The following is a 26,432-nucleotide window of genomic DNA, read 5'->3' on the forward strand; positions in this document are numbered from 1 at the left end:
AAGTGTGGGAAACACTTTGAGAAAAATGTGAGAGGTCATCTCAGATTGTAAAGGTTTTATTGACACATTAAAAGTCAATTGTAAGTATCTTGAAGCCTTGAGTTACAAAGGCTTGTATAGTGGAATTCTCAAGCTCAGTTAGCTTGGAGGTATAGACGTAGGAAGAGTTTGTCGAACCACGTAAAAATTCGACGTTTGATTTTCTTTCCCTTATCTCCTTTAAATTTATCGGTTATTATATTTATTATTTCTAGTTTGTAGCATAAGTTTGTATTGAATTTTAAACTTATTACTTAATAACTTTTAGAAACTCAATTCACCTACCCTCTTAGGTCGCTTTGCTAGAATTTCACAAAAAAATAGCAAAAACTTTGATAAAAAACTTATGGGATTAAATAAATACTTATGGTCATTAGATAAGTCATGCTAAACAGACACTTACACTAGAATATGAGTGTGAAATAAGAATTAAAATCTCATTTATATGTTTACTTTGTCTTGGATTAGAAGTGAATCGTTTTAAATTATAGTTTACCTTTATTTAGAAAATTGTAGTTTTTAATTACAAAGTGAATAAAAAATATATTTGTAAAATAAACTATTTATTTAATTATTAGTTTTAATTATATAAATTAATAATAATTAATAATATTCTTATTTATGTAAATCGTAATTTTTTTAATTAATTTAATTATGTAAATTTAAAATTATTTGTGAGAGCAGCAAAAATGAAACATTATTAATAATAACATAGTACAAAATAAATATTTTCTTTGAGTAAACTATTTATTGTTATTAATTATTAGTATTAAATAAATATAATAATTTTATATTTTCAAATAAAAATAGTATATAATAATATCATTAATTCTCTATGAGCACAATAATATTATTTTTAAGTAATTTTAATTTAGAATCAATCTAAATTATTATTTTTAACTTCATATAATAATATTGTATTTAAAAAGTTTAATAATATTATTTTATTTTAATATGAATATAATAAGAGAAAGTGAATAAAAGACCCACTTTCATCTCACTCCGTGCGCGTGGTAATACCACTCCTCACTCCAAAAATAATGTACCCCTCTTTTTTAAAATACCCAAGCCATATGGGGGAAGGGCAAACATTGCAGAGACATGTCATCTATTTTGGCGGAGCCCACATGACAGCAACTTCTTAATCTTATCGTCGTTTATTAGACTATTGAGAATTGACCCGCCACAGTTCCACATCACCTGAAGTTACTGTGCTCCACGCGCCAAAAGAGAATTCGCAAATCGCAATTCACGAACAACTCCCAGTCTATAATTGTTTGAACTGAGTAATTTTTATTTACATTTGCAAAATTAGAATATAAATAAATACACGCAGCAACTGGTGTTCGATGAAGATCCTAATCATAACTTCTGGACATGAGATTCATCTATTAAATAATTGAATTTATTATACTGTCAACAAATATTTTCATGAGTTATAAAAATCAGAATCTTATATGTAAACTAAATCATTAATATTTCTATCTTTTTGAGATGGAAGAAAAATTGTGGTGCATTCTTTATTATTAACTTAAATTAAATGGTTGCAATTTATTTATTCATTTAATACTCACAAAAAGACAAAATACTTTAATTGAAAAGTAAGCAAAGGGTCAAAAATGAGCATGACAAGCGTCCAAACCCATCACGTAAAAGGACGAAAGCTCCGGCGGGCCGTATCTACTTCTCGAAACTGGGACAGTAACAGTTAAAGCCAAAATGAAAAGAAACAATAATAATACACATGACACAAAAATTATCCCACGTGCAGCTTTAATGTGGTCCTACCGCGTACAAAAATCACTAATCGCACTCACAACCCGCCACGTGTCCATAACCTTTACGCTCTTCCCCACCCTCCCCTCCCCTCTGACTTCGCGAATCAACGCGCTTAGATTAGCATGGACCCTTCAAAGGAAGAATAGAAAAAGGGAGCTTTACTATCCATCAAGTCTCCAATTCACTCTATATATTTCACAAGAGCACAGCCGCCATTGTTGCTATCCTCCTCCTCCTTAATTAAAACCAGCATCAAAATAAAAAAAAAATCAAACGAAATACTACGTCGTTTCAGGGGGAATGGTGAAGACAACTGAAAAAGAACAACAACAACAACAACCAAGAAGTAGTAGTAGTGCTAGTAGTTCGGAACCCAAGTACAAGGGTGTAAGAAAGCGGAAGTGGGGCAAATGGGTGTCGGAAATCCGGCTCCCGAACAGCCGCGAACGTATATGGCTTGGTTCATACGAAACACCCGAGAAGGCAGCGCGTGCGTTTGACGCAGCTCTATTTTGCCTGCGTGGCCGCGACGCTAAGTTTAACTTTCCCGAAAACCCGCCCTCGGAGTTGGACGTTACGGTCCCTGGTCCTGAAGGAGCAAGAGCCAGGTCACTGACTCCTCAGGAAATTCAAGCGATAGCTGCCAGGTTTGCCAACGAGGAGCCTCCGAGAAGTTCTGTAGATCACGCTAATAGTAGTAATAATAACAATAACAATAATAATAATAATAATTGCACGTCATCGTCATCCGACGGAGGGGCAGTCCACGTGGACAGTGATTCGACCATTGATTGGTCGTTCTGGGACATGCTGGATTCCAACGAGGGCGCTTCCGACTTTGGGTTCTACTCAGGAATGGACCATATGAGTGATGAGCTATATCCATCAGCTACAGCAGAGCCTACCATTGACGATATTAATGAGGAAGATCAAAATGCCTTTTCTCAAACGTCGTCGTTTCTCTGGAATTTCTAAAATCAGGGCTTCGGCTAATTTTTGCCGCCGATATCCGACTGATTTTCTTTTACTTTATTATTATTATTATTATAATAGTAATTTTTTTTCTCGTCTTTTCTTCTCTTTTCTTTTTTTGTAGACTATAAAGTCTATTATTAATTTGGTGTTCGAGGAGGAGGCAATGTGGTCAAGTTTTTTTTGTGCCAACAGCCGAGCATCTTTCTCAATACCGCCGCCATTCTTTTTTTTTTTTTTTTTCTTGGGAGGGGCAGAATTGAATCAATTCAGTCTTGCCGATATTACTGTATCAACCATTCTTTTTGTTCCTACTTATATGTATACATTCCAATGATCGGATTAGTGATTGATTTGTTATACTATTTATATCTGGTATGCATTTTTATTGCCCCATTATAGACCGTATTATGAAGGGCAAGAACTTAAGCTTAAGCTAATCATAGCTAGGTTGCTTTCAACGTTCAACTTTAATATAGAATTCCTTTGAGTTATATCTATTGTCCCAACTTTCTACTAAACAAGCATGCATGTTCATACAATGACTTCAATTAATTGCTGCTCAATATCATCACTTCACTTTGGAGTCACAGTAACTAGACGAACGACTGTTTTCGAAATATCGTTGTACACAATAGGATTTAGTTGGGTTAGCATACATGAACACTGACGTGATACAGTGAAAGCACTAAAATTTCGGCTCCTAAAAGTTCTAAAAGCTATAAAAATTGATGTATAATTGAAAAGGAAATCACCTTGCTCTTTTCGATTAGCAACTCTCAGATTCAAAAGATTTCTTAAATCCCACGTGAAACAGATTCATAAATTCATTTAAAAGAAATTTGAGATGCATTGTACTTTCTGTAATAAAAGATAATTTGATGAGTGATAAATAAATGGGTAAATATTTGTTTAATCTCTATATTTTAAGTTAAATATTCATTCTGTGAGTATATTTAAAAAAAAAAAAAACATATTTCAGAACACTGTTATCGTTAGTTATGTCACATTTAAAAGCTACCTTATCTTTGCTTTTATAATAATACTTTTGTAATGTTGGCCAATATATATAAGCTCTCGAGTACCTGTCTTGAAAACATTTATAAAGAGAAAAAATATTAATTTACCAAATTAAGTTTTAAAGTAAAATAAAATGACATAAAACTATATGTTAACCTTTTGTGGAAGCTCAATCATCTACAGTTTGTGAACAAATAATGAAATTTTTGTGGAAGCTGAAACGTGAGACATACCACTAGAGCGAGCCAAATTTCTTTTGTTGCTTAATTCTAACCTCTCCCATAACACTTTTTCTATGGAAGCAGTTGATGTTTTTTCAATAGAAACATGATAGATCTTTTTTTTTGAAGAAATTATCGATCCTGGCTTCTGTTTTTACAGAAAAAAAGATAATGTGTGTGTGTCACTTTTAGGCTTAATTTGGTAAAAAATTATATATATATATATATATGTTAATATTCTTTTCTTTTAATGTTCCCAAAACTGTTGCTTGCACTCACGTCTAGTATTTTTAATTGTAATATAACTGATGACATAGTTATCTTAGAGTATTTTTTAAAATATAAAGACTGAATGAATATATAGGAACGAAATGAATATTTACTCTTGAGAAAAGTAATGTTGTAGATACTACAAATTGATGTAACAATATTGTAATATGCGAGATGACCCGTATGAATCTTTGAATAACTCTCACATCCAAAAAAAATTCTTCAAATCTCACGTGAAGAGAAAAGGACTCCTATGATAAAGAATATTGAGATTGACTATTCTATAAATATTGCAAATCATATCAATATACTGGAAAGAAAAACCATGAACTAACTGTTTAATAACTCTCACATTCAAAAAAGTTCCTTAAATCACGCGTTAAAAATGAAGCATATAAAACAACATTGAGGATTTGAGATTGAATATTTTACCTTTGAAAAGTTGATGTATTGAGAAAAGTAGGAACGAACATTCAATGATTAGATTGATTATTTTATTTTAATTAACAGTCTAAGTCGCATCAGTTTGTAATTACTGCAGTATATAATAGCTTGCCCAAATATTTATATATAAATTATAATGCATGGTTAACATGTTTGAATCCACCAAATTACACTTCTCACCCATATACTTAATAAGAGAGATTGTCAATTTTCTCCCATTGTAATTAATATATATCTTGTCAATTTTCTCCCATTGTAATTAATATATATCATTTGTCCCCACGTTGTTTTTATAATAGCTAATAACTCCCCTAAGAGTATAAGTTTACAATATTACATTTCTTTTTAAATATCCTTTTATTTATATTTATTATAGATTAAATAAATCATATAAATAGAAATTTAAATAAAAATATATGTTTTGATGTGAAAAATTAATAATAAAATACTTTTCTTGTACTTTTTTATTTTATAAACATTTTTATAATAAATATATACGAAAATTATTATAAAATATAAAAAAAATTATTGTAAGAAAACTTGAATGATAAATAAAAAATTATTATAAAATAAATAATAAAATATTTTTCTTGCACTTTTTACATTTAATTTTAAAATCGTATAAAATATTTATTAGAAGAAAATGTTTACAAAATAAAAAGTACAAGAAAAAAATTTTATTATTAATTTTTTTCGTGCACATCAAAACATATATTTCTTATTTTTAATACTTAAATTTTGTTATTTAGTCTCTATTCATATGATTTATTTAATTTATAATAAATATAAATAAAAGTGTATTTAAAAATATGTGTAATATTATAAATTTATGATGTCAAGAAGGTTATTATTGGCTATTATTAAAGCAATAAGGGGTAAATGGTATTTACTGATTACAGTACGGGGGAGAATTCGATAATCTCACACTTAATAAACTCAAATGTAATTTTACTTTTGTTTAAATTATATTATCTTCTCGTTAATTTTATGTTTTGGGCATATTAGCAATAAAAAATAAATCAGGATTTTAAGAATATTTTGATGGAATTAAATAGCCTTTCATTGATTCACTCACAACAAATGTTTCAAATAATAATAATAATAATAAATCGAAGAGAGTGGTTACCGAAACGCGCAGCAGTCTTAGTTTACGCAGGCAGAAAGTAAGTGAATTAATAAATGACTAATGGTGCGCACGAGGGATACGGATGCTAGTAATGCTATGACTAATGAATATATAGAATAGAAGACTAGGACTTGAGGTCAAACCGCGGATGCTCATCAGAAGCACTTACTTATTGCTTGTTTGTTGCTACTATTTTCTTTAATTATTTTGCATATTTCTTTTTCAGAAAATTCTCAAATTTGTTTTGTTTATTAAGTATTACTACTCTTAAAAGATAAATCTACAAAATTAATTAAGAGACAAGTTTTGTTTTTCCTCCCCTCTCTCTCTTTCTCGCGGCTTCTTCTCACTCCCTCCAAAGCCCACCAAACCGACCAAAATTCAATTACCCTTAATAATATAAAATGGAGACATACCACTAGAGCGAGCCAAATTTCTTTTGTTGCTTAATTCTAACCTCTCCCATAACACTTTTTCTATGGAAACAGTTGATGTTTTTTCAATAGAAACATGATAGATCTTTTTTTGAAGAAATTATCGATCCTGGCTTCTGTTTTTACAGAAAAAAAAGATAATGTGTGTGTGTGTGTGTCACTTTTAGGCTTAATTTGGTAAAAATTATATATATATATATATATGTGTTAATATTCTTTTCTTTTAATGTTCCCAAAACTGTTGCTTGCACTCACATCTAGTATTTTTAATTGTAATATATCTGATGACATAGTTATCTTAGAGTATTTTTTAAAATATAAAGACTGAATGAATATTTAATTTATAATATAGGAACGAAATGAATATTTACTCTTGAGAAAAGTAATGTTGTAGATACTACAAATTGATGTAATAATATTGTGATATGCGAGATGGCCCGTATGAATCTTTGAATAACTCTCACATCCAAAAAAAAATTCTTCAAATCTCACATGAAGAGAAAAGGACTCCTATGATAAAGAATATTGAGATTGACTATTCTATAAATATTGCAAATCATATCAATGTACTGGAAGGAGAAACCATGAACTAACTGTTTAATTGTTGTGGACAAATTGAAGTTTCAACGTCAATGGCATGTGAGTTTGTTTGTTTCTGGGATTAGATCAAAGCAAATAATAACACTCAACTCCGGCTACTGCAAAGTCCAAACATGTTGTGTCCTCAGTGCGTAGACTTGCTTTCATCAATTCCATTGACCGGCAGCCCCATCGCGTTTATTCATGCAACTCTATGTACAAAAAACAAAAAAAATTGGGTGAGAAATAATTGCTTAGTTTGATTCTAGAACGATGCAGAAGATACTAAGTTTGAAAAATCTCACCATGAGATTATTCAGGCAGGTCATTGATTAGCAGTGAACAACAACATTAATTCAACAGAAGGGAAACCATGGCATTTGCAGAATCTCGTCCGTCGTTATTGACGCTCGGTATTATGTGTTCTGGAGATACAAACTTCACAAACTCTTTGAGCTCTGTAAAGCTGCAGTGCTCGCTATATGGCACTTCATATCTGGAGAACAGATGAGCTCAATCTCTGATTAGTTAAATATTTTGATTATAGAATATAGTACATATAACTCGGTTATTAATTGTTAAAAATAGTAACTTTCTACCGATAATTTGGTTTTTGAGTTTACGAATAGACACTTGTGAGAAGCTTTGTTTAAGAATTCAAAATTAAGAAAAAAAAAAAAAAAAACTTATAGGCATTTACAAATTGATGGAGACTTGGACAAACCTTATGATGGTACCCTGCTGCCACCTTCTCCCTGGAGATTTTTTCTTCCCTTTGCTAAATGTCCAACCAGTGGGAGAGAATGCAACGATAAGACTAAATCGACCCTGACCAATAAGCATTAAAAAGACCAGACCAAAAAAGAAGTGATATTAGAAATAACTGATCATGGAGAAAAGTGAAGTCTATTTCACGTAAGTGAAGTGCCAAGGCCATGCTTTTGCTTGTTACTCACAAGCTCACACGAGCACTTGAATGGTACAGTAGCAAAAGAATATTGAGACTTAAAAATCTTCAAATAACAACCCATCACTGTCCCAAAAAAAAAAATCAAAGGAAGAGAAAAAGAATGAAAATAAATAAATCAAGTACAGAGAGTTTAATTATGTATTAAGAAATAACAATCCATCAAAGTAGTCATGGAATCAAAACTCACCCCACAAATCAGAGATGCAATCCTTATTTGATGAAGCTTGTTTAAAAAGTGATAATGAGGTCAATAATTCCAACATACGTCACAAATATCGATAAATCAATTGGAACTCGGTTGATACCTTTTAGTTTATTTTATGTATCACTTTCACTATTTTATCATTTCATTGATATAAAAACAATGTGCTTTGTTTAATTGTTTTCTAAAATTGCTAAACAAGCCTGGTGGGTCTAGCATCATTCTGCTCATTAGCTAATGAAACTTGAGCACATACATTAGCAAGGAGCACTTAACATAACTGAAGAACCACCTAGGTGTTTGAGCATAATTGGGCATCCACCAAGCATTCTTAAATCATTTATACCTCACTTTAATCTCTAAGGAAAATGATCTGCTCACCGCATATTGATTGGACATATGTTTCAGTCGTTTGAAGCTGGCAAGTGTCCACATAGGCATCACATGTATGTGGCTTTCATGTTCATTTGTAGTAAACCACTGTATATCTTCCTTGGAAAAGTCCAGGCATTTTAACACACGGAACTTTGCAGCATTGACATAAATCTTTTTACGGAGAACACGAGCAACCTCCAAAAACAGCCTTTCCTTGCCTATAATAACACAAAATGATAAATATAGCACAGCAGAGAAAAATTGAGCAAGAAAGAGATTAATGGGCCCTACCAATTGTATAGCTTCCAATTAGAAAAAGTGTTTTAGGGTTGAAAGATTCTGCTTGAATGGCCTCAATAACAAACTGTATTACAGCCTCTTGCTTTGGAAAGTCATACTGCAAGAATTTTATTCAAGTTGTATGCATGAAAACAAATAGAATACTAGTGTACAATCATTTTCATGTTTCAGATTATGTATGATGTATGTAGACAAAAAATTTGAAGGCAGAGTATTTGCATTATAGCAATTATGATTATTTAAAGAACAGCAAGCTTACAACAAACTAATACATATTAACATATAGATTTCATAGCCCATTGCCAGCATTATATGTATTTAAGTGATGTAGGAGACCGTAAACATACACTTGTCTGTATTTGAATTATATTTTCTTTCAAGAAACAGATAGAAGTATGATTCAGCCACTGGCTTTTACCAGCTATGTAATGGTGCAACCATTCTGTGCTTTGTCAACTTTAAACAAGTCCAAGTTGAGAAATTCAGCTAAACATGAGCATGTTTACAATCTAGTGTCCAAAATTATTTACATTGACGTACCAGAGGATTGCAGTAAGTGGTATCAAGGATCAGAGTGTGAATGGGACATGTCTGCAAAACAGACATGCTCGCCATTTCCTCACTAAAACGAAAATCTCCAGTATGTAGAACAGCCTAAATAGATGATTTTCTTCAGAATCACTCCCAGATATGGAGTTGTCAGACAAATAGCAATGCAGTATCTTAGAAGTTAATGTGGACCACACCTTACCATTTTGTGGCTCAAAGAGTATTATGATGGACCCTGGGCAATGGTTTGCTTCTAAGCATGTCACATCTATACCAGCAATAGTAGTCTTTTGGTTGAGGGGCAAAACTTGTAGCCTGTCCCATGGTATTCCAATCTTCATATTCACAAGCCTTGCTGTGATCAACGAGCAATAAATCTTCCCATGATGGAAGGATCTTGTTAAACCTTGATAATCTGAAAGGACAAATACAACAAAAAGGTGCATAAATTGGTTGGTTGAACCAGACAACCTGGATCGTGTCTGTGATTGCTTCATTAGCAGCAATTATTACAAAGTTACAGACATGTCAGTACATTGGATTCTTAGAGTCATCCAAGTTGGTGAAGTTGATGTGTAAAAGAATCTATACCTCATACAGTCTTTTCGTACAAATAACACGATCATTTTTCGAACAATCTATAACTCTCATACAGAACATTCCTGGTTAAAATCTTGATAAACTGAAAAGCAAAATGCAAATCTGGAGTAGGAAATATTCATTTAAGCTGCAGTGTTTTCTATCGGATTGATGATTTTTCATGTGGCAATGAATTAGAGCCACATAACAGAATTAAAAACAGTGAACAACACGAAAGAAATTTTTTCCTGGAACTATAAAAAATTTGGAATTTGGAATTTGGAACAACTGTTAAATATTTGAAATTCTCACTGTGTCCTTACTCTGTATATTTCTACAGATATAACCATGAACTTATATAAGATTATATGACATAAATCACAGCAGTAGCATGGAAAAAACAATATTAGATTATATGAAGGAAATGGATCAAGCTAAAAGACTTGGGGGGAAAGTAGCGAGAAGCCAGGAGGGTGCTCTGAAAAGATTTGACAAGAAACTGACTGACTGAAGCAAATGTGAGGTGGAAACTGACAGCATTTCTTCTGAATTGTTCTGCAACTTAAAAGTAAGATTTGGTCGGAAAGACAAATACAAGTGAACTTACGATCCATATGAAAGTGGGTGAGAAACCAATGCGAACAATCTCCTCTTAGATATTTGAAAGCATCCTGCAGATAGTAATTTAAAATGAACTTAGCAACAAGACCTGCATCATTGATAATAAGAAGAAAGAGTAGTGAAGACCAATCATAATTAGTCAATGGAGCATACATAGACACTGTAAGAATGAAAAGGAATGAAGTTTATTACCAAAATATAAGTGATTACAATACTTGTATCTAGAGAGACATTACCACGCCAGAAAAGATTATTTTCTCCTAACTAATTTTCCTCACTCTCCCATGCAAACAAACAGGGGAAAAAATTCAAGACAAAAGTTTATCACAATGATGTAGTTAGTTTCACTACTTCTATTTACAGAAACAATAAAATGGCAGAGAAGCTCTCAATCTCTGTCAATATCACTCTCCTTCACACACATAACTGGATATATTGCTTTTTGTTTATACAAACAAACTATGCCAGTAAAGCATCTTCTCTCTCTCCGCATCAACTGAGTGTTCACAGCTCATATTGGGAGGCGTTACACTTGGCCTGAGGCCTAATATATCTTAATTAACAGGAATACAGAATGTGAGTTTAGAAGAATTATACTTGGGTATATAAATAAGCAGGAGACAACATTTTTGAAGGGGTAAGAGGCAATTACCACTCGAAATGGTGTTCCTGGCACACAACACCATGTCGGAATGTCTTTATGTTTTCTGCCTTTGCTTTGATCTTTTGCTGCATGTTTTTTGCGATCAGAACCAGAGAAACTTTTTCTTGATCCACTCTGACCATTAGTGGGGGTGGAAACTTTCTTCACATTGGTAATGGAACCAAGAAAAAAATCTGTAATCAACTTGTTTGCAGCTGGTTTACTACTTCCATCAACAATAACTTTAGATGCCTCCTTGTGTCTCTCTGATCCATGGTAACTACTTGATCCATCATTACTAACATGTGCGTCCTTGTTTGACTCAACTGCACGGGAGTACTCTTTTTTAATTTCGCAAAGAGTATGCAAGATTTTCTTCCTGGGGCCAAGTGCAGTAACACCTATACCGATAAGATCCTGTAAAGAAAATGAAAATATAAAGTATCTACTCCAGTAACAAAATCAATAACAAAATGGTTCTTTAAGAAATCAACGTTGTGCAATAAATGTCAACAAATAAGAGCTTGCAAATAAAATTCTCCTTTACAAGTCACATCACAAGTCACCTTGATATTATCAAATACAATTTAATCATAAAATGTATGGATATCTTTACGAAAAACAGCATTTTAATCCAAAACAAACCTCTTCTGTCAGCCATTGTAAGGTGTCCCAATCAATCTCTTCGCGAACAAAGGCTTCTTCATATCTAGCTAAACCAAGACTGTGCAGAAATTCAACAACAGGTGAAACATCAACAGCTTTCTGAGGGGACCGACCCAAACCAAGATCAATTTCTGGTTCTAACCGGGGCCCTCTTTCATGCCTGGGAAAAACAACCTAGAGCAAATATTGTATGGTCAATAATCATGTCACAAAATAAATACAGCAGAGCAAAAGAAAAAACTCATGGGCTTAAGCTAGTGTGGAATGGTCGGCGATAACTTCATTAAAGCTTACATCTTGAGCTTGGTTCTCGCATTTGTCGAGACAATTATTTGTATGAGCCTGTCTCAATTCCTCATTCAGATCCGAAATGTCAATTCCGCACAGCGGGCACCGAACAGACTCATCAATTTTGTTACAATTAACATCATTTTTGTCGCATAACTTGAGTAACACATCAAGCTCCGCATCTTCTTCTTCTTCCTCAGATTCCTCACTCAAGCTACAGTCCGCTGCTCTCGGCCTCAACAACCTAGACTCCACAGAATTACGCAAATACCCCTCGTTTACCTTCAAAATTTCCTTTATCTCCTCACACTCAGGCGAATGGTCGACATCGACACATGCTGTTGGACGAGTGCAATCGATGCTCGACGGTATAGCTTCCAAGCTGCAAGTTTCATCTGAATTAAGGTAAAAACCCTCGATGTTATTCTCCTTTCCGAGATTGGTAACAGGCTTGGGTTTCTTTGATGGTCGGCTGGGATTGTTTGAGGGTTTAAGGGGAATCTTCTGTTTTTTGGATATGGTAGTCGTAAATTTAGGAGTCTGGCTGAGCGGGACTTGGAAATCGTCGTCGTCGTCGTCGTCGTAGGCGGTGGAGATCGGTTGAGATACGGTGCGTTTTGTGGGCATTGCTTCAGGTTTGAGCTCTGGTTCTGAATGAGTGACGAATTCGGATTGACTTTTATTTTTAATTTTTCAAAGAATTCTACCAAGGCGTGCAAGTGGAGGGAAAAATTTCCTTGAATTTTTCGAATACGAAACAGAAGTTTAAAACGACGGGCCATTCACTACTCAAGAGGCCCAACCCAATGTACACCTGCAGGAATGCTATGAAACCCAATTGGTGAAACACCAAATACGGGTCGGGTTTGTTAAAATTAATGAATAACTGAAAATACCCACTTCCGTGGTAGTGGAACAGCAAGACAAAACAGAGCATCGCCTGATCCGCTGACGCCACAGAATAATTTTTTTTTTTTTTTCTCTCGTTCACTGTCGTTTTCGTTTTCGTCTCTGAGCTCTCAGATCCTGGAATTCAAGATCCAATTGAAAGACTAAGCACGCGAAGGTTAGTTGAGTAAATAAAATAAAGCTACTTAAATAGTTAAATTTATTTGGTGGTGGTTTTGATTCGGTGTGGAGCAGATTGTAGCAATGTCGGGGGAGGAGAACGAGAGATTGTGCGTTGTGACGGGTGGAAGAGGGTTCGCTGCGCGGCATTTGGTGGAAATGCTGATCAGATACGACATGTTTTCTGTTAGAATCGCTGATTTGAGCGATTCTATTGCACTTGAACCGCACGAGGAGCAGGGGATTCTTGGCGAGGCTTTGAGGTCTGGCCGTGCTCACTATGTCTCCTTTGATCTCCGACACAAGGCTCAAGTACTTCAAGGTCCTTTTCTTTTTCTTTTCATTTTAGTTAGCTGGTGTTAAAAAGCACTTCCAAGCACAACATAATGTTTCGGATTGAATATTTAGTTTGTTTGTTTTACAGCATTACAAGGAGCTGAGGTTGTATTCCACATGGCTGCACCAAATTCATCCATTAACAATCACAAGCTTCATCATTCAGTTAATGTGGAAGGTTAGATCTTCGGCTGTCTACTGTAGGAACTGAATTTAAATGCCTGTCAACTGACTGTTGTTATTATTGTTGTTGTTACTATTGTTGTTGTTGTTGTTATTATTATTATTGTTATCTGTTTCAACTGTGATTTGTAGGTACAAAGAATGTTATCGATGCTTGTGCTGAGCTTAAAGTGAAGAGACTTATTTATACTAGCTCTCCCAGTGTGGTTTTTGATGGGGTTCATGGGATCATTAATGGGAATGAAGCATTACCATATCCGCCTAAGGTATTGATATTTGCTGACTTTCTATCTCTTCTATTTCTTGGTCATTCAAGTGAAGAGACATAAATTTGTGTACCTATATTAGTGTGTTCAAGCCTTTTTTTTTTATGTGTATTCATGTAAATTATTAATCATTTAATATACCTCACTACCACTGACACTGAGGCTCACTAGATGTTTCGCTTTAATTGTTTCAGCACAATGATTTTTATTCAGCTACAAAAGCTGAAGGAGAGGCATTGGTTATCAAGGCTAATGGTACTAATGGGCTTCTAACCTGTTGCATACGTCCTAGCAGCATTTTTGGACCTGGTGATAGGTTATTGGTTCCATCTTTAGTTGCTGCTGCAAGGGCTGGAAAATCCAAGGTATTATGTTTATTGTCTCTGTTAATTTCATTCTTCTAATTTAATTATTATTTATATGGTAGTAATGTATGTGCTCTAGCACCTTCCCCAACAAACACACGTGCATGCACACTATTGCCTCCCCCCATCTAAAACTCAAAAGAATGCTTCCTAAAATTTAATGAAGAGTCAGTTTGTAGTTCTGCTTCCCCACTCATGAGTTGACTGCTGCTTGTGTGTAGCTATTATGTCTATAATGTTCCAACTCTGTTGTTTCTGTTCATTATGTCTATTTAAGTGCTTTCTACTTCTCGTGCCTGTGTGAAATTCCTCAAAGTTCTTTGACTGCATGGCACCAGAGCCAATGGCCCGGAAACTCGGTATTATAAGTTTGCACTAAACAGTCTTCTCCTCGTGCTTTGTGTTAAACCTTTTATCAAGCTGGGACTTCTTTATTTTGTGGCTATCTGACCTCTTTGTAAATCTTCTATAATGTCAATAAATGGTTTCAGATCCTTATAAAGAAATAATAAAATGGTGGATTCATTTTTTAGCAAATTTCTCACTACAGATTGCATATTTTTGTTGGAAATTGGGCTTTCGGTGATTTTCCTTGGCTTCGTACTCGCCGCAGAGTACATTATTGGCTTGTGGTTCACTATTATGCGGTCAAGCCTCTTGCTCATGCTATAGAATGTCACCTCAACTTGCCTTAGTGACCTTGCAATCAATTTTCACCTGAAAATGTGTAGAGCAGGTTTAGAATTTTCTGGCAAATGGTTCATCAAAACTCTTGACAAGCCAGGATGGCAGGAAACCAGTGGAACAATTACTGTCATATAATGGCGCTTTGTTCCTTGACTGGCGTAGTCCTTCGTCAATGAAATCTAATATCTATCTTGTTCCCGACTGTTTTCAATTGGTCAGTTCATAATTGGAGATGGCAATAACATGTACGATTTCACTTATGTTGCAAATGTGGCACATGCTCATATATGTGCTGAACGAGCTCTAGCATCGGAAGTGACTGTTGCGGAGAAAGCTGCAGGGCAGGTACTGTTTCAACACCCCCTCAAGTTCTTTCTATCTTAGATTTATATGTAAATGGGCCAATGGAATTTTTAGACTTGTCAGTATTTACTGTTGGTAGAATATGTAGAAATCACGGTATTGTGCGATATATGTGGCTTTTAAAGTTGAGTTAAGAGATTGCTTCTGGCGTTCCATCATAAACAAAATTTAATGATGATTTTGCAGGCATATTTTGTAACCAATATGGAGTCTATCAAGTTTTGGGAATTTGTCTCACTAATACTTGAAGGTCTTGGCTACCAGAGGTGCTTCTTTATCTTTTATTCATTCAGTTTGAAAAATGCACCTAGCTGTTGTCATGTGTATGCAAAAAGCCAAAAGAATACAGTTGGTCTTTTGTATTAAGCTATTAATATCTTAAAATTTCTATTAAGTCATCAAAACAATCTTTATTGTCTAAATTAGTTAAGTCAACTCATCTTAAGCCATTAAGTCAAAAGACAAAACGAACACCCCCTAATTGTTTTTGCGCCTTCTATTATTCTGTATTCAAAATATATCCTGAATTTCAAGTGAGGAACTAAAAATGGCTATGAAAATGTATATGCCGATTGTCCCTTTGTCTTAATTGATGTAGTTTGCAGGCCGAGGATAAAGATACCTGCCTTTGTTATGATGCCAATTGCACACATGGTGGAGTTGACGTATAGGCTGCTAGGTCCTTATGGAATGAAGGTTCCACAGTTGACACCTTCAAGAGTTAGACTACTCTCTTGCAGCAGAACTTTTGATTGTTCAAAAGCGAAGGATCTACTTGGCTACATGCCCATTGTGCCACTCGAGGTTCAGTGTCTTTCCGTGAAATATAGCAAACTGTTTTTTGTTGTCCTGTTTTGACTATCTTGTCATTTTATTAAACTTCAACTTGACAAACTTGTGCTACCCCCACGGTGGGTTTTAGCTTTGCTTCAAGAGTAGCAATCATCAATGGAACTTTTTGACTTTAATAGTCTACTAATTTTAACCCTTCATAGTGTAATATTTATTTATGCAGCAACTCTATACATATTTAACTGTTTGTATGAAGATTAAACTCCAATTTGGTTCAACCCTTAGGATAAGTATCTTTTGCCAGAATTACCAGTACAATTGCAGCTGAAGCTGGACACTTTTGACTAAAGTTCCTTTTGAGGTGCCAATTTTTTGAACTGTGGCTCAAGGAAGGATTCACTTGTGATATATTACAAAGGAGTAAATCTAGTGTTTGTTTATTGCCTAAATGGAGTGTGGTGTGTAGAGGAAGGCTGAGAAAATTGATCATTTCTTTATTGCTTCATATTTAAGGGCGTTGTATTAACAGAAAAGCGGTGAAAATTTTTCAAGTCATTCCAACTTCTTGTACCTCATTTTTTTAATGAAGAATCATTACATTTTCTTGGATGGTAGAAAGCCAAGGCTTTATGAAGTTATATTGTGTAGCTTCTTTTAGATTATTTGGCAAGAAAGGAATAGGAGAGTTCTTAATGATGCTTACATGGAACTTATTTTCTGTTAGTCAAGATCCCGTTTCTTTAAATTATTTATTCGTAAGACTTGTGGTACTCTTTTTGTGTTATTACTTTCTTAAGGGACAGCCTTCTTTGTCCTGTTTTGTTTTGCCTTGTGTTGACTACTGGTTCATGTTTACTGTAACCTCCCTGTTTGATCTAATATATTTATTGGGCAAGCAATTTACTTATGGTTACGTGATTTGATTACTCTGAAGGAGGGCATAAAGAGGACAGTTGACTCTTATTCACACTTGAGAGCTGAAAATCAGTTAAAGAGAGTAGGGCCATCCAAAGCTTCTGTACTTCTTGGTAGTGGAAGAGGTACGAAACGTTTTTTTTGCATTCACATCTTCGTCGTTTTTGATGTTTGGCTGTGACTGTGATGTGGTTTCAAATACTGTGTCCTCCCTGCAAGTAGTACAAAACAGAGGAAATATCTGCATTCATTTTTCCTTTTTTGTTTTGAGTTTATTATAATACGATCAAATTCTGAGGAACACTTGCTTCAAAAGTCAGGACATGGTATCATGATAATCTCTGGTACAATGACATTCACATTCTCTCCCCCCCCACTTTTTCCTTTTTTTAATGTTTTTGCACTTAAGCCACACATGGTATATCTTAAGCAGTGATGTATCATGTATTTTGCTTGTCTCATCACCATGTTAATCACCTGCAAAATGTTGCATTGGAAACCAGCTCCTATATCCTTGTTAGGAACTTGCTTTTAAGTATACTATATTTGGTTATGGGCTATCTGAGAGGGAGCATAATGTTATTCTTTATGATGTGATTATGGATTCAGCATTATAAGATGTTACAGAAGTTACTGAAAATATAATTCGTATTCTGGTAGGAAGAGAGAAGGGGTATGAGCAGAAGTACCTGTATTTATTTTTTATCTATATGTACTGATCAACAATTTTCCTGCCTTGCTGCTGTCCTTCTCAGTTGCCGACACGCTACTCTGGAAAGATAAAAAGCGGACTCTCACTGCAGTATTAATTCTGGTGGCAATTTACTACATCTTTATTGTACCTGGTTATACCATCATTACTGCATTTTCAAAGCTCCTCTTGTTGATGTTAATCTTCTTGGTAATCCACAGCTTTTTACCAGAGAAAATGTATGCTGCCTCGTCTCTTCTTTGAATGTCAGTATGTCAATTTGCCATTTCAATACTTCACTTAAATTAAGAGCTTACAATTGGCCAAATTTTCTTAATTGGTTTCTGAATATAAAAAAGAGTTTATATCTGTTGCTTCTATGTTGCGTGATCATCTAGCAGATTGAATTCACATCCATAAAAAAAAATATATATATATATATAAATTAACTTCTTGCAATTGTCCTGTAATGTACTTTTAAATTTGTCATTAATTTTGTATATTAATGTGGGATATGAATCTTCTGGAAATCTGCTTGACCTTTTTGATAACTTCTAAATTTTCTTTTATAGGCAGTAGACTTTATAATGTGGAACTATTGTCTCTGAATGGATTTTTCTTCTGGTGCAGATTTGAATATACATTTGAGAAAATTCCTGCATCAAGTTTCCACTTGTCTGACGAGAAATCGCTACGGCTTGCTCATTCAGTAGCCTCATCATGGAATACTTCTATTACTGTTTTAAAATCTCTTAGTAAGGGTAATGACTGGATGCTATTCCTCAAGGTATATATATGACTCTTTGCTGTCTTTTTATATTGAATCCTTTCAGTTTCCGCGCTTGCATGTGGATAAATGCAAGGCCTTTGGTCCTCTGTTACTAATATTTATTCTATGTTCAGAAAGTGCCATCGTGGTTTAAAATTATTTGATTATGCATATAGAAGGCATATCATTTCAAAACTCACATGCTGACTACTATGGGGGTTTATATTGTTCGCTAACACTTCATTTTGCTCTGGCAACAAACAGGCTGCTATCCCCCTATTAATACTAAGCTTGCTTGGGGCCATATCACTTCAGAGCCTATTCATCAAAGGTTCTCTCTCTCTCTCTCTCTTTTACCCACGTGCATAGGCACATATGCCTGGATGCCTGAAGTTTTTGATTTTTCCTCTTCTTGCTAGTCTGGCTGCCATTTGCCATTTTCAATTAGAAGCCATGTTGAAAGTCATGGCTCTTTGGCTTCTGGCCACCAAACTGATCTTGTTCCCCTTAGCTTAGAAAGTTGGACTGCTAGTATGTACACTTTCCTTCTCGTATCACCACAGATGCATGTAAATCACAATTGTACTGTGAATTGAGTGCCTTGTGATTGATACACTTGGATATTCAAATGCGGCGACTTGTCTGTTGACCTCAACCATGAGAAATTTCTGGGAAAGAAATGAATTTCGCTGGTTGTTTTTTCAGAGAAACCTGTTATACTTTGATCCTACATAAATCTTATCATAGTCTCCCACCATATCATCTATTTCTTGGGCTCCTGATTCTTTTTGTGGTTGAGATTTGCATCTTGCCTGCTTTGACTACCAATTTCTTTCATCAATACTGATTTTTTTTTTTCCTTCACCAGAATAATTTATGGGATTTAATGGAAAAGTTATTTTATCTGCTGTCATCTGCAGGAATTCCCTTAGCATTTGTGATTTTCTACATGTATGAGAAAAAAGAGCAAGAAATTGATTCCATAGTACTCGAGGCTCTTTCCATCGGTGGCAAGTTTAAATCTAATATTGCCAGAAAGTTTCTTACTTCAAAAAAGAATGACTAAATAGATAGTGACCTGAAGTGATGGCATCTTCATTTCTTACTTGATTAGAGCTCTTCAACTCATATGCCTGGGTTGGCTTTTATCATATATCTTGTACCGATTTCTGTACTGTCATTCTTTTAAAACTATGGTAAAGCAAGCTATTTAACTTTTTCTTTTTCTCACGAAATGCTTGTGCATCCAATTTTGAATTATCCTTGGAGCTCTATGTATCATCTCTGTTTTAGATTAATAGAAAATTGTACATTTTGTTCATATCCCATCCACAACAAACACAACACATACAACACACCCCCAACCACCCCCAACCCCGCCCCCCGCCCCCCCTCCCCGGGGCCCAATGTTATTCACCTCATGATATATGGAAAGTATTACTTCTTCGTGCATTAAATTGGTGGAGTCAATGTTGGAATGATTTGGTGGTTGCATCTTGCATGAACTTTCGTCAAAAGTGAGGTGGCGCTGAGATAAGTTACCTTTCGTTTTCATTATTGTATTAAATTATAACTTCAGTGTTATGAGTTAAGCAGAATTAGAATTAACGTAACCTGTTATATTAGCACAGTTACTGCCCAACGTCTGAGCATGGCAACGGCCCAAAATGTTTCCGCACAATCAGATATTATTATACTCCAATTTGCAAGTATATTGATATGCCAAGCGCCAACTGAAATTCACTGTTATTAGCAGAGGATAATTAAGGAAATAAAGTAGAAAACTCAGAATGGTGGTATATACCATAACATAATCCCAGCATTTAATTACATTCCTCGGATGCAACAAATTTCTTTCCATGGGAATTTGGACTGACATTTGACAACCCCACTTAAGGAAAATACCAAAAGGCTGAGGTTCCCTATCTAAGACGTTATTGATTGGTTTGTATAATAAGACAATCAGGTCGGTTAATTCAAGATTAAAAATGCAGGCTTGCTGATTCGTTCCAGAGCATAAAATTTATCAGCGAGAAGAAACCAAAGACAAACGAATCAAGCAGAAGGAGAAAGAGCAGAGTTGCAAAAATGGCACACAGTTCTAATAATGGGTTGATGTCGCTGCTTGGCAATGGTGGTGACAACACTCTGCTGCGAAGTAATGGAACTAAGGTTCATTTCTTTCTCAACTATCTTTTATCTTCCCAGGCAGCACATGAACTTAGTATATACCCATTTAATTTCATATTTTTAATCACGTGGGATTTATAATCCTAACAATAACCCGTCTTTATTATTTTTTTTAAAAGAATTCGCTACCACGAATAATTCTTTTGTTATTATTTTCGTTATTGTTGTTGCGTTGTTCTAAGTAAGTTGACATTAGATAGGCTAAAGAAATTTTTCAATCAATTTAAAGGCATCTAAAAACTTAGAATCTTATATCCATGAAAATCGCTAAAATTTTACCACCAAAAGACATTAAAAGAAAGCGTGCATATCTTTTTTTTTCCTTCATCAATCATGTAGATTTTGGACACAACAAAAGTCTCAAAAACTTCAATTATATATCTGCGTGAGCTGATATGACTTGTGACCTCCTTAAACTCTTCGAACAAATTATAAGCAGACCACATTTCATGAATTGGACCCCCCAAAAAGAAAAAGGTCTCTACTTCGCAGCCCCGTCCTCCATAATGTGCAAAATATCCACACCAAATATGATGACTGAAACCTACAAAGAGCTGGTTACCAAAGGTGTTAATGATATTCCAATCTCAAAACTCGCGATCGATTGAAGAGTTTGTTTGCCGTTGAATCAACTCCTGGGCTCATAATCTTGAATGAGAAAGGAATTCTAGTGAATGGTAACCGTCTCTTGGTTGTTTATAATTACATATAACTACGGACTCAAATGGGTACCCATTTACTTCAGAAAGAATTAATCAACTTAACTAAAGATAAAGTAGAGGCAACCAAAGTTTTGAAACTTTGTTGGCTACACTTCTATAGATTTTGCAATTTCAAATGATGGCAATGAGATAATGTGGAAATTTCAGGGTTCGTTTGGCATGATTTTTTTTTTTTTGTTTTATTAGTAAAATTTATATAAAAACAGTGCCCTATTAGCTACGTTACATTATTCAGTATTTTGGATGTTTATTTGTGATATCGAATTGAGCAATATAATGTTCTTTTGTAGTAGAATCTTTTCAATGAGAATTCCTACACTTTATTAAAGTGCAAGAAGTCAGAAACATTATTATAATATATGGCATAATCGTGCAATGATTAATGGATAATAACTATATTCTGTAGCAATGTTGTTTTATAAAAATATTAATTCAAGTCTATATTTTGTAAAATGTGAAAATCTAGACCGAACAATAATATATTTTATCACAAAAAGTATAAGTTATTTGGTTGTTAATCTATCTTTTAACAAAAGTTGTGAAATTACTTTTGATAAAATTTTCTACTCTTATCTTATGAAAATGGAGAATAAATAACTAAAAGAAGAGATTAGTATGTTTTTTTCAATTTGTGATTTCGAATATCTTTATTATACATGTCTGGTGTGACTACTCTAACAAAAAAAGAGTTAGTTTAATACTTTTGAATAATTATCATGTGTACTTTTATATCAATCATGTAACAATCAATACATGCGCGACGAATTCAACTGATGAAAGGAGTATGTATATATCGAGAGCAACTAAGATTATATTTTTCAAGGAGAAGAGTTCGTATTTTTAGCATCTTTTGTAGTGAAATATTGTACCTGATGATCGTTCCTACACTTCTCAAAACTTGTGATGCAGGTTCCAATCTCAGAGCTTGAAGGGAAGATGGTGGGCTTGTACATGTCGCTTGGTTCATTCAGATCATGCCAGAATTTCACTCCAAAGCTGATAGAATTTTACAGAAGTTTGAAGGAGAAAGGAGAGAGCTTCGAAATTGTATTGGTTTCACTAGATGATGATAAGGAATCCTTCCAGAGACAGTTTGTGAACATGCCTTGGCTGACCATTCCATTTGGTGACAAAGCTCTTGAAAAACTGCCCAAGTACTTCGAGCTAAGAGCGATACCAACAATGGTGATCTTGGGGCCTGATGGAAAAACCCTGCACCTCAATGCTCGTGGGTACATTGAAGAATTTGGAATCCAAGCATATCCTTTTTCCGCAGAGAAGTTTAGTGAGCTAGAGGAGATCAAGAAGGCTCGAAGAGAGTCGCAAACCCTGGAATCGCTTCTGGTTTCCGATGAACTGGATTTTGTCATAGGAAAAGAAAACATCGAGGTAATAATATATACTTTAATGATTCGCTTGATTGCAAGCATTTTTTTCACAAACAAAAATAGGATACGTATCAAGATTTAGGCTAACATCCCATGGTAAGTCACAATTCTTTTCTTCATCGTATGGGAAGATGTACGTTTAAGCCACATTATTTTGGGTCTAGATAATATTTAGACTGTGCTATAAAGAAACGAGTACAGTTCTGACAGAACCATGATTCTAGTGAGCATGTGTCTTAATTGTTATTGTATTCGATAGCTAGTGATTTCATTTAAGATGTCTACTGCATTTACAGGTTCCTGTATCTGAGCTTATTGGGAAGATAGTGCTTTTCTTCTTCTCTCGAAAGCAATGTCCCCAATGCAAGGTATTCACTCCAAAGCTAGCCAAGACATACAACGAAATCAAAGCCAGACACTCGGATTTCGAACTGATATACGTTTCACTTGACAACGACGAGGAATCCTTCCATGACTACTATTCCGAAATGCCCTGGCTGTCCCTCCCTTACAATGACAAACGGGAAGTTCTCCTTCGACAATCTTTCGAGTTCTCCGGCATCCCTCATCTCGTTGCAGTTGGTCCAACCGGTAAAACTCTCACCAACGAGGCCAAAGACCTCGTGGTGCTTTACGGGTCCGAAGCATACCCGTTCACAGACATTAAAAAGAAAGAATTGGAGGGAAGGCTCGAGGAGATGGCAAAGGGGTGGCCTGAGAAAGTGAGGAACAAGAGACATGAGTATCATGAGCTTGTGCTTGCTCGCTGTGGCGTTTATGCTTGTGATGGGTGCAAAGAGTTGGGGGTGCGATGGAGTTTCAATTGTGATGAGTGTTATTTTAATCTTCATCCTGAATGTGCATTGATGGGTGAAAAAGTTGTGAGTGGTGATGATGGAAATGATAAGCAAAACAATATTGTTGTTGAAGCTAATAATAACGAAGACGAAGCTGCTGGTAGAGAACGCTGGATTTGTGATGGACATGGTTGCTACAAAGCATGAATTATTTAGAAGAGTGCATAGCAATGAACAACTTAGTAATTAGTATATCAATAATATTTTATTATAAATAAGTGTTTATCTTTTGTTATAAAGAATAACGCTATGCATATTTCATATTTAATTATATCAATGTGTTTTTGCTATGAATTATCAAACAATTATTCTTTCATTTCATTGCAATAGTTTCTCAGAGATTTCCTACAAATTTGTTCAAAATAGTTGCTAATGTGTCTCTCTCTTTTTTTTTTCTTTTTATAATTGAAAAATTGATAAAATTCATTAGTTTTGAATCGAGGAAATCACTATTCACTAACATATTGAGCATTAATTTACGAGAAATCACCGTATTAATTAATAACTTAATTAGTAATTTATTTATCAACTGCAGCTATATACTTAGCCTAGCCAAATAAAATATGATTAATAGGGTGGTGTCAGAGGTGGAACCACCTCCTCATTTGATTAGGTTATAAGTTACAAAAGTGTGAAAGTTTTGGAAATGTACAGTAACTGAATGTACATAGCCCTTGAGTTTGCATTAGAGATCAAGGGAGTATCAGGAAACTGCATACTTGTGGCCCTAATTTTCCTTTTTGGTTTTTGCCAACAGCGCAGCACTGAATGCCTTGGACTTATGGACTTGGACCCCGCACTTGAAGACACACCAACCGAGCCAACTGACTCTAGCTCACCAGAAGAGAAATCCAAGAACCAAGAATGGGAAAGAAGTAACAGAATGAGTCTCCTGCTAATGAAATGCAAGATGTCCAAAACATCCGCAGCTTTGTGCCTCAAAACGACAATGCTAACTAAAGAATGTGCTCGAACACACACTCACAATGTGCAGTTTTCACAGTAGATTGATTGCTGTTGGCAAAAGACTTGAGGAGAATTTATTTTTGGAACTTTAGAAAGTTTCTATGCCTTTGGAGTTTGATGGGTGTCCGGAGGATTGCAGAACACAAGGAATGGAAGCTAAATGACCTTATTTCGGAGTGTTGGCGTTGGGAGAAATATGTACTTAACCTGGTAAATAAGGCTAGCCCTCTGGGTACTAATAAGAGAAGGCGGACGAGGCAAGAATTCGGTACCTAACTTAGCAGCTGCCTTTTGAACTTCATTTTTTCGGTCTCCAACATTCCATGAAAAGATGCATATTTTTCATAATTTGGCTTCAGGTTTCCTTTCTCACTTCCTGCATAATGCTTTTAAAATGCTGCTTCTATTCTTACAATACACATAAACTGTGCTCATCTAGCGGTGGTAAGAGATATTGTCGCGTAATTAATATCTAATTAATTTAGAATTTTAACACTATTTTATGTGCTACATTTTATCTCCCTGCAAAAAAATATTAAAATTGTAAATTAATTAGACGGGATCACATGATAATAACGTCGCTCGCGATAAAATATATAACATGTTGTTGTGGCTCACTACCGACAATCGGAAACAACAGACAAAACCCAATAGAGGCGCAAAAGTGCCCTCCAAGCATCTTCAAAATCCTAGTGGGCCACGGCCCCATACAACTGGCAAAAAATTTCTTTGATGCTTTCAAAATCAACATCACAATTGATTACGAATTTGAAAATCCATTCCATTTGCAAAATTACATCTGCAGAACTGGAGAGCATTAGATAGAACAACCAGCCAACAAAGCAAAACAAAAAGAAAGTTTACTTGACTATCCTATATTTATACATATAAATTGAGTTAAAAAAAAAGTGATCTATATAATATGCTTTTCTTCTGCAGCTTCAAATTTAGGAGTGTTTCTTTGATAAGGACAGCTCCATTGACTGTCTCCCCCTTGTAACCTTCTCTATTAATTCTATTAATTTTTTTTTCTCTCCTTTTTTTCTTTTCTTTTCTCCCGTGATTCATTTTTGCAGATGGGTGACTGATCATCCAACCACAAGCTTCGTGCTTAAGTTTTGGTACGTGCTTGGTGAGCGAGGACGTGCTCCCATGATCATGCATGTATGCTAACTGAATAAATAAAAATCCACTAGCTAGTTGCTAATAAGATACAACTTTCCTGGAACTGGGTTAGCCTGTATTTGTAAAATAATGATCTCATCTCTACCTGTTACACCTAATACAAATTGAATCACTTACCATAAAGAATGATCACCAACTTCAAATTTTAAGCTATTATATTATAACTTCATAGTTGCTTCCATATCCAGCAAATTAATAAGGATCAGCCGTGCTCCTCTTCCGGAAATTTTTGCGGAACACATGCAATTTTGCTTTCTCTATTCAAGTGTTATCATAACTCGTGAAGAAAATTATGAGTCAGGCTCTGGGGCCCTGGCATACACGTACAACAAGATCATCATCAAAGATCATGGATGGACCCAGTGCTTTAAACACAATCAAATAATTTGCTCAAGGACTAACTTCCTTGCGTTGTCATTTTGTACACACGATCATGAAACTTCAATGGTATCGGTTGAATTCCGATTTCACAAAATCTTCATTGAAAAGATTCAGATTGCACGCAATCAGTACATTTTGAACCCGTTTTGGAACCACATTGGGAAAAGGGGTTGCTCGGTCGATTGATCCCAAAAAAGATTAGCAGAAACATTTGATTTGGAATAATAAAAT

At 34.8% G+C, this 26,432-nt stretch overlaps 4 protein-coding genes across 7 annotated transcripts; 3 read left to right on the top strand and 1 right to left on the bottom strand.

The window, feature by feature from the left end:
- The first annotated feature begins 2,002 nt into the window (after positions 1 to 2,002).
- On the top strand, positions 2,003 to 3,159 carry LOC102626872 (ethylene-responsive transcription factor ERF017). The gene has a single exon (XM_006474466.4). The coding sequence runs from the start codon at positions 2,119 to 2,121 to the stop codon at positions 2,791 to 2,793; it is 675 nt and encodes a 224-aa protein (XP_006474529.1). The 5' UTR covers positions 2,003 to 2,118; the 3' UTR covers positions 2,794 to 3,159.
- A 3,512-nt stretch (positions 3,160 to 6,671) lies between these two features.
- On the bottom strand, positions 6,672 to 12,952 carry LOC102626587 (uncharacterized). The gene is made up of 11 exons (XM_006474465.4): positions 12,084 to 12,952; positions 11,769 to 11,963; positions 11,133 to 11,540; positions 10,467 to 10,530; positions 9,478 to 9,695; positions 9,272 to 9,385; positions 8,723 to 8,828; positions 8,438 to 8,649; positions 7,609 to 7,712; positions 7,190 to 7,380; positions 6,672 to 7,096 (listed from the first exon to the last, which is right to left on the bottom strand). Exons 1-10 carry the CDS (start codon positions 12,702 to 12,704, stop codon positions 7,236 to 7,238), a joined length of 2,187 nt encoding a protein of 728 aa, XP_006474528.1. The 5' UTR covers positions 12,705 to 12,952; the 3' UTR covers positions 6,672 to 7,096; positions 7,190 to 7,235.
- Positions 12,953 to 12,983: 31 nt separating this feature from the next.
- LOC102626005 (3beta-hydroxysteroid-dehydrogenase/decarboxylase) lies at positions 12,984 to 19,747 on the top strand. 4 transcript variants are annotated; one of them, XM_006474463.4, is made up of 13 exons: positions 12,986 to 13,143; positions 13,221 to 13,467; positions 13,570 to 13,659; positions 13,797 to 13,930; positions 14,125 to 14,295; positions 15,202 to 15,327; positions 15,532 to 15,611; positions 15,951 to 16,149; positions 17,072 to 17,177; positions 17,808 to 17,982; positions 18,374 to 18,530; positions 18,777 to 18,843; positions 19,433 to 19,747. In XM_006474463.4, the coding sequence occupies exons 2-13, from the start codon at positions 13,230 to 13,232 to the stop codon at positions 19,576 to 19,578; spliced, it is 1,689 nt and encodes a 562-aa protein (XP_006474526.1). In that variant the 5' UTR covers positions 12,986 to 13,143; positions 13,221 to 13,229; the 3' UTR covers positions 19,579 to 19,747. The 4 variants fall into 4 exon arrangements, with proteins under 4 accessions (XP_015384564.1, XP_015384565.1, XP_052289665.1 ...); XM_015529078.3 differs by lacking the exons at positions 18,777 to 18,843; positions 19,433 to 19,747 and having other exon boundaries at positions 12,984 to 13,143; positions 17,808 to 17,866; positions 17,965 to 18,009; positions 18,374 to 18,522; XM_015529079.3 differs by lacking the exons at positions 18,777 to 18,843; positions 19,433 to 19,747 and having other exon boundaries at positions 12,984 to 13,143; positions 17,808 to 17,866; positions 17,965 to 17,982; positions 18,374 to 18,522.
- A 112-nt stretch (positions 19,748 to 19,859) lies between these two features.
- On the top strand, positions 19,860 to 23,990 carry LOC102625718 (probable nucleoredoxin 1). The gene is made up of 3 exons (XM_006474462.4): positions 19,860 to 20,684; positions 22,334 to 22,813; positions 23,109 to 23,990. Exons 1-3 carry the CDS (start codon positions 20,601 to 20,603, stop codon positions 23,814 to 23,816), a joined length of 1,272 nt encoding a protein of 423 aa, XP_006474525.2. The 5' UTR covers positions 19,860 to 20,600; the 3' UTR covers positions 23,817 to 23,990.
- The last annotated feature ends 2,442 nt before the right edge of the window (positions 23,991 to 26,432 follow it).

This window comes from Citrus sinensis, chromosome 9, assembly GCF_022201045.2.
Source record: "Citrus sinensis cultivar Valencia sweet orange chromosome 9, DVS_A1.0, whole genome shotgun sequence".
Taxonomy (NCBI): domain Eukaryota; kingdom Viridiplantae; phylum Streptophyta; class Magnoliopsida; order Sapindales; family Rutaceae; genus Citrus; species Citrus sinensis.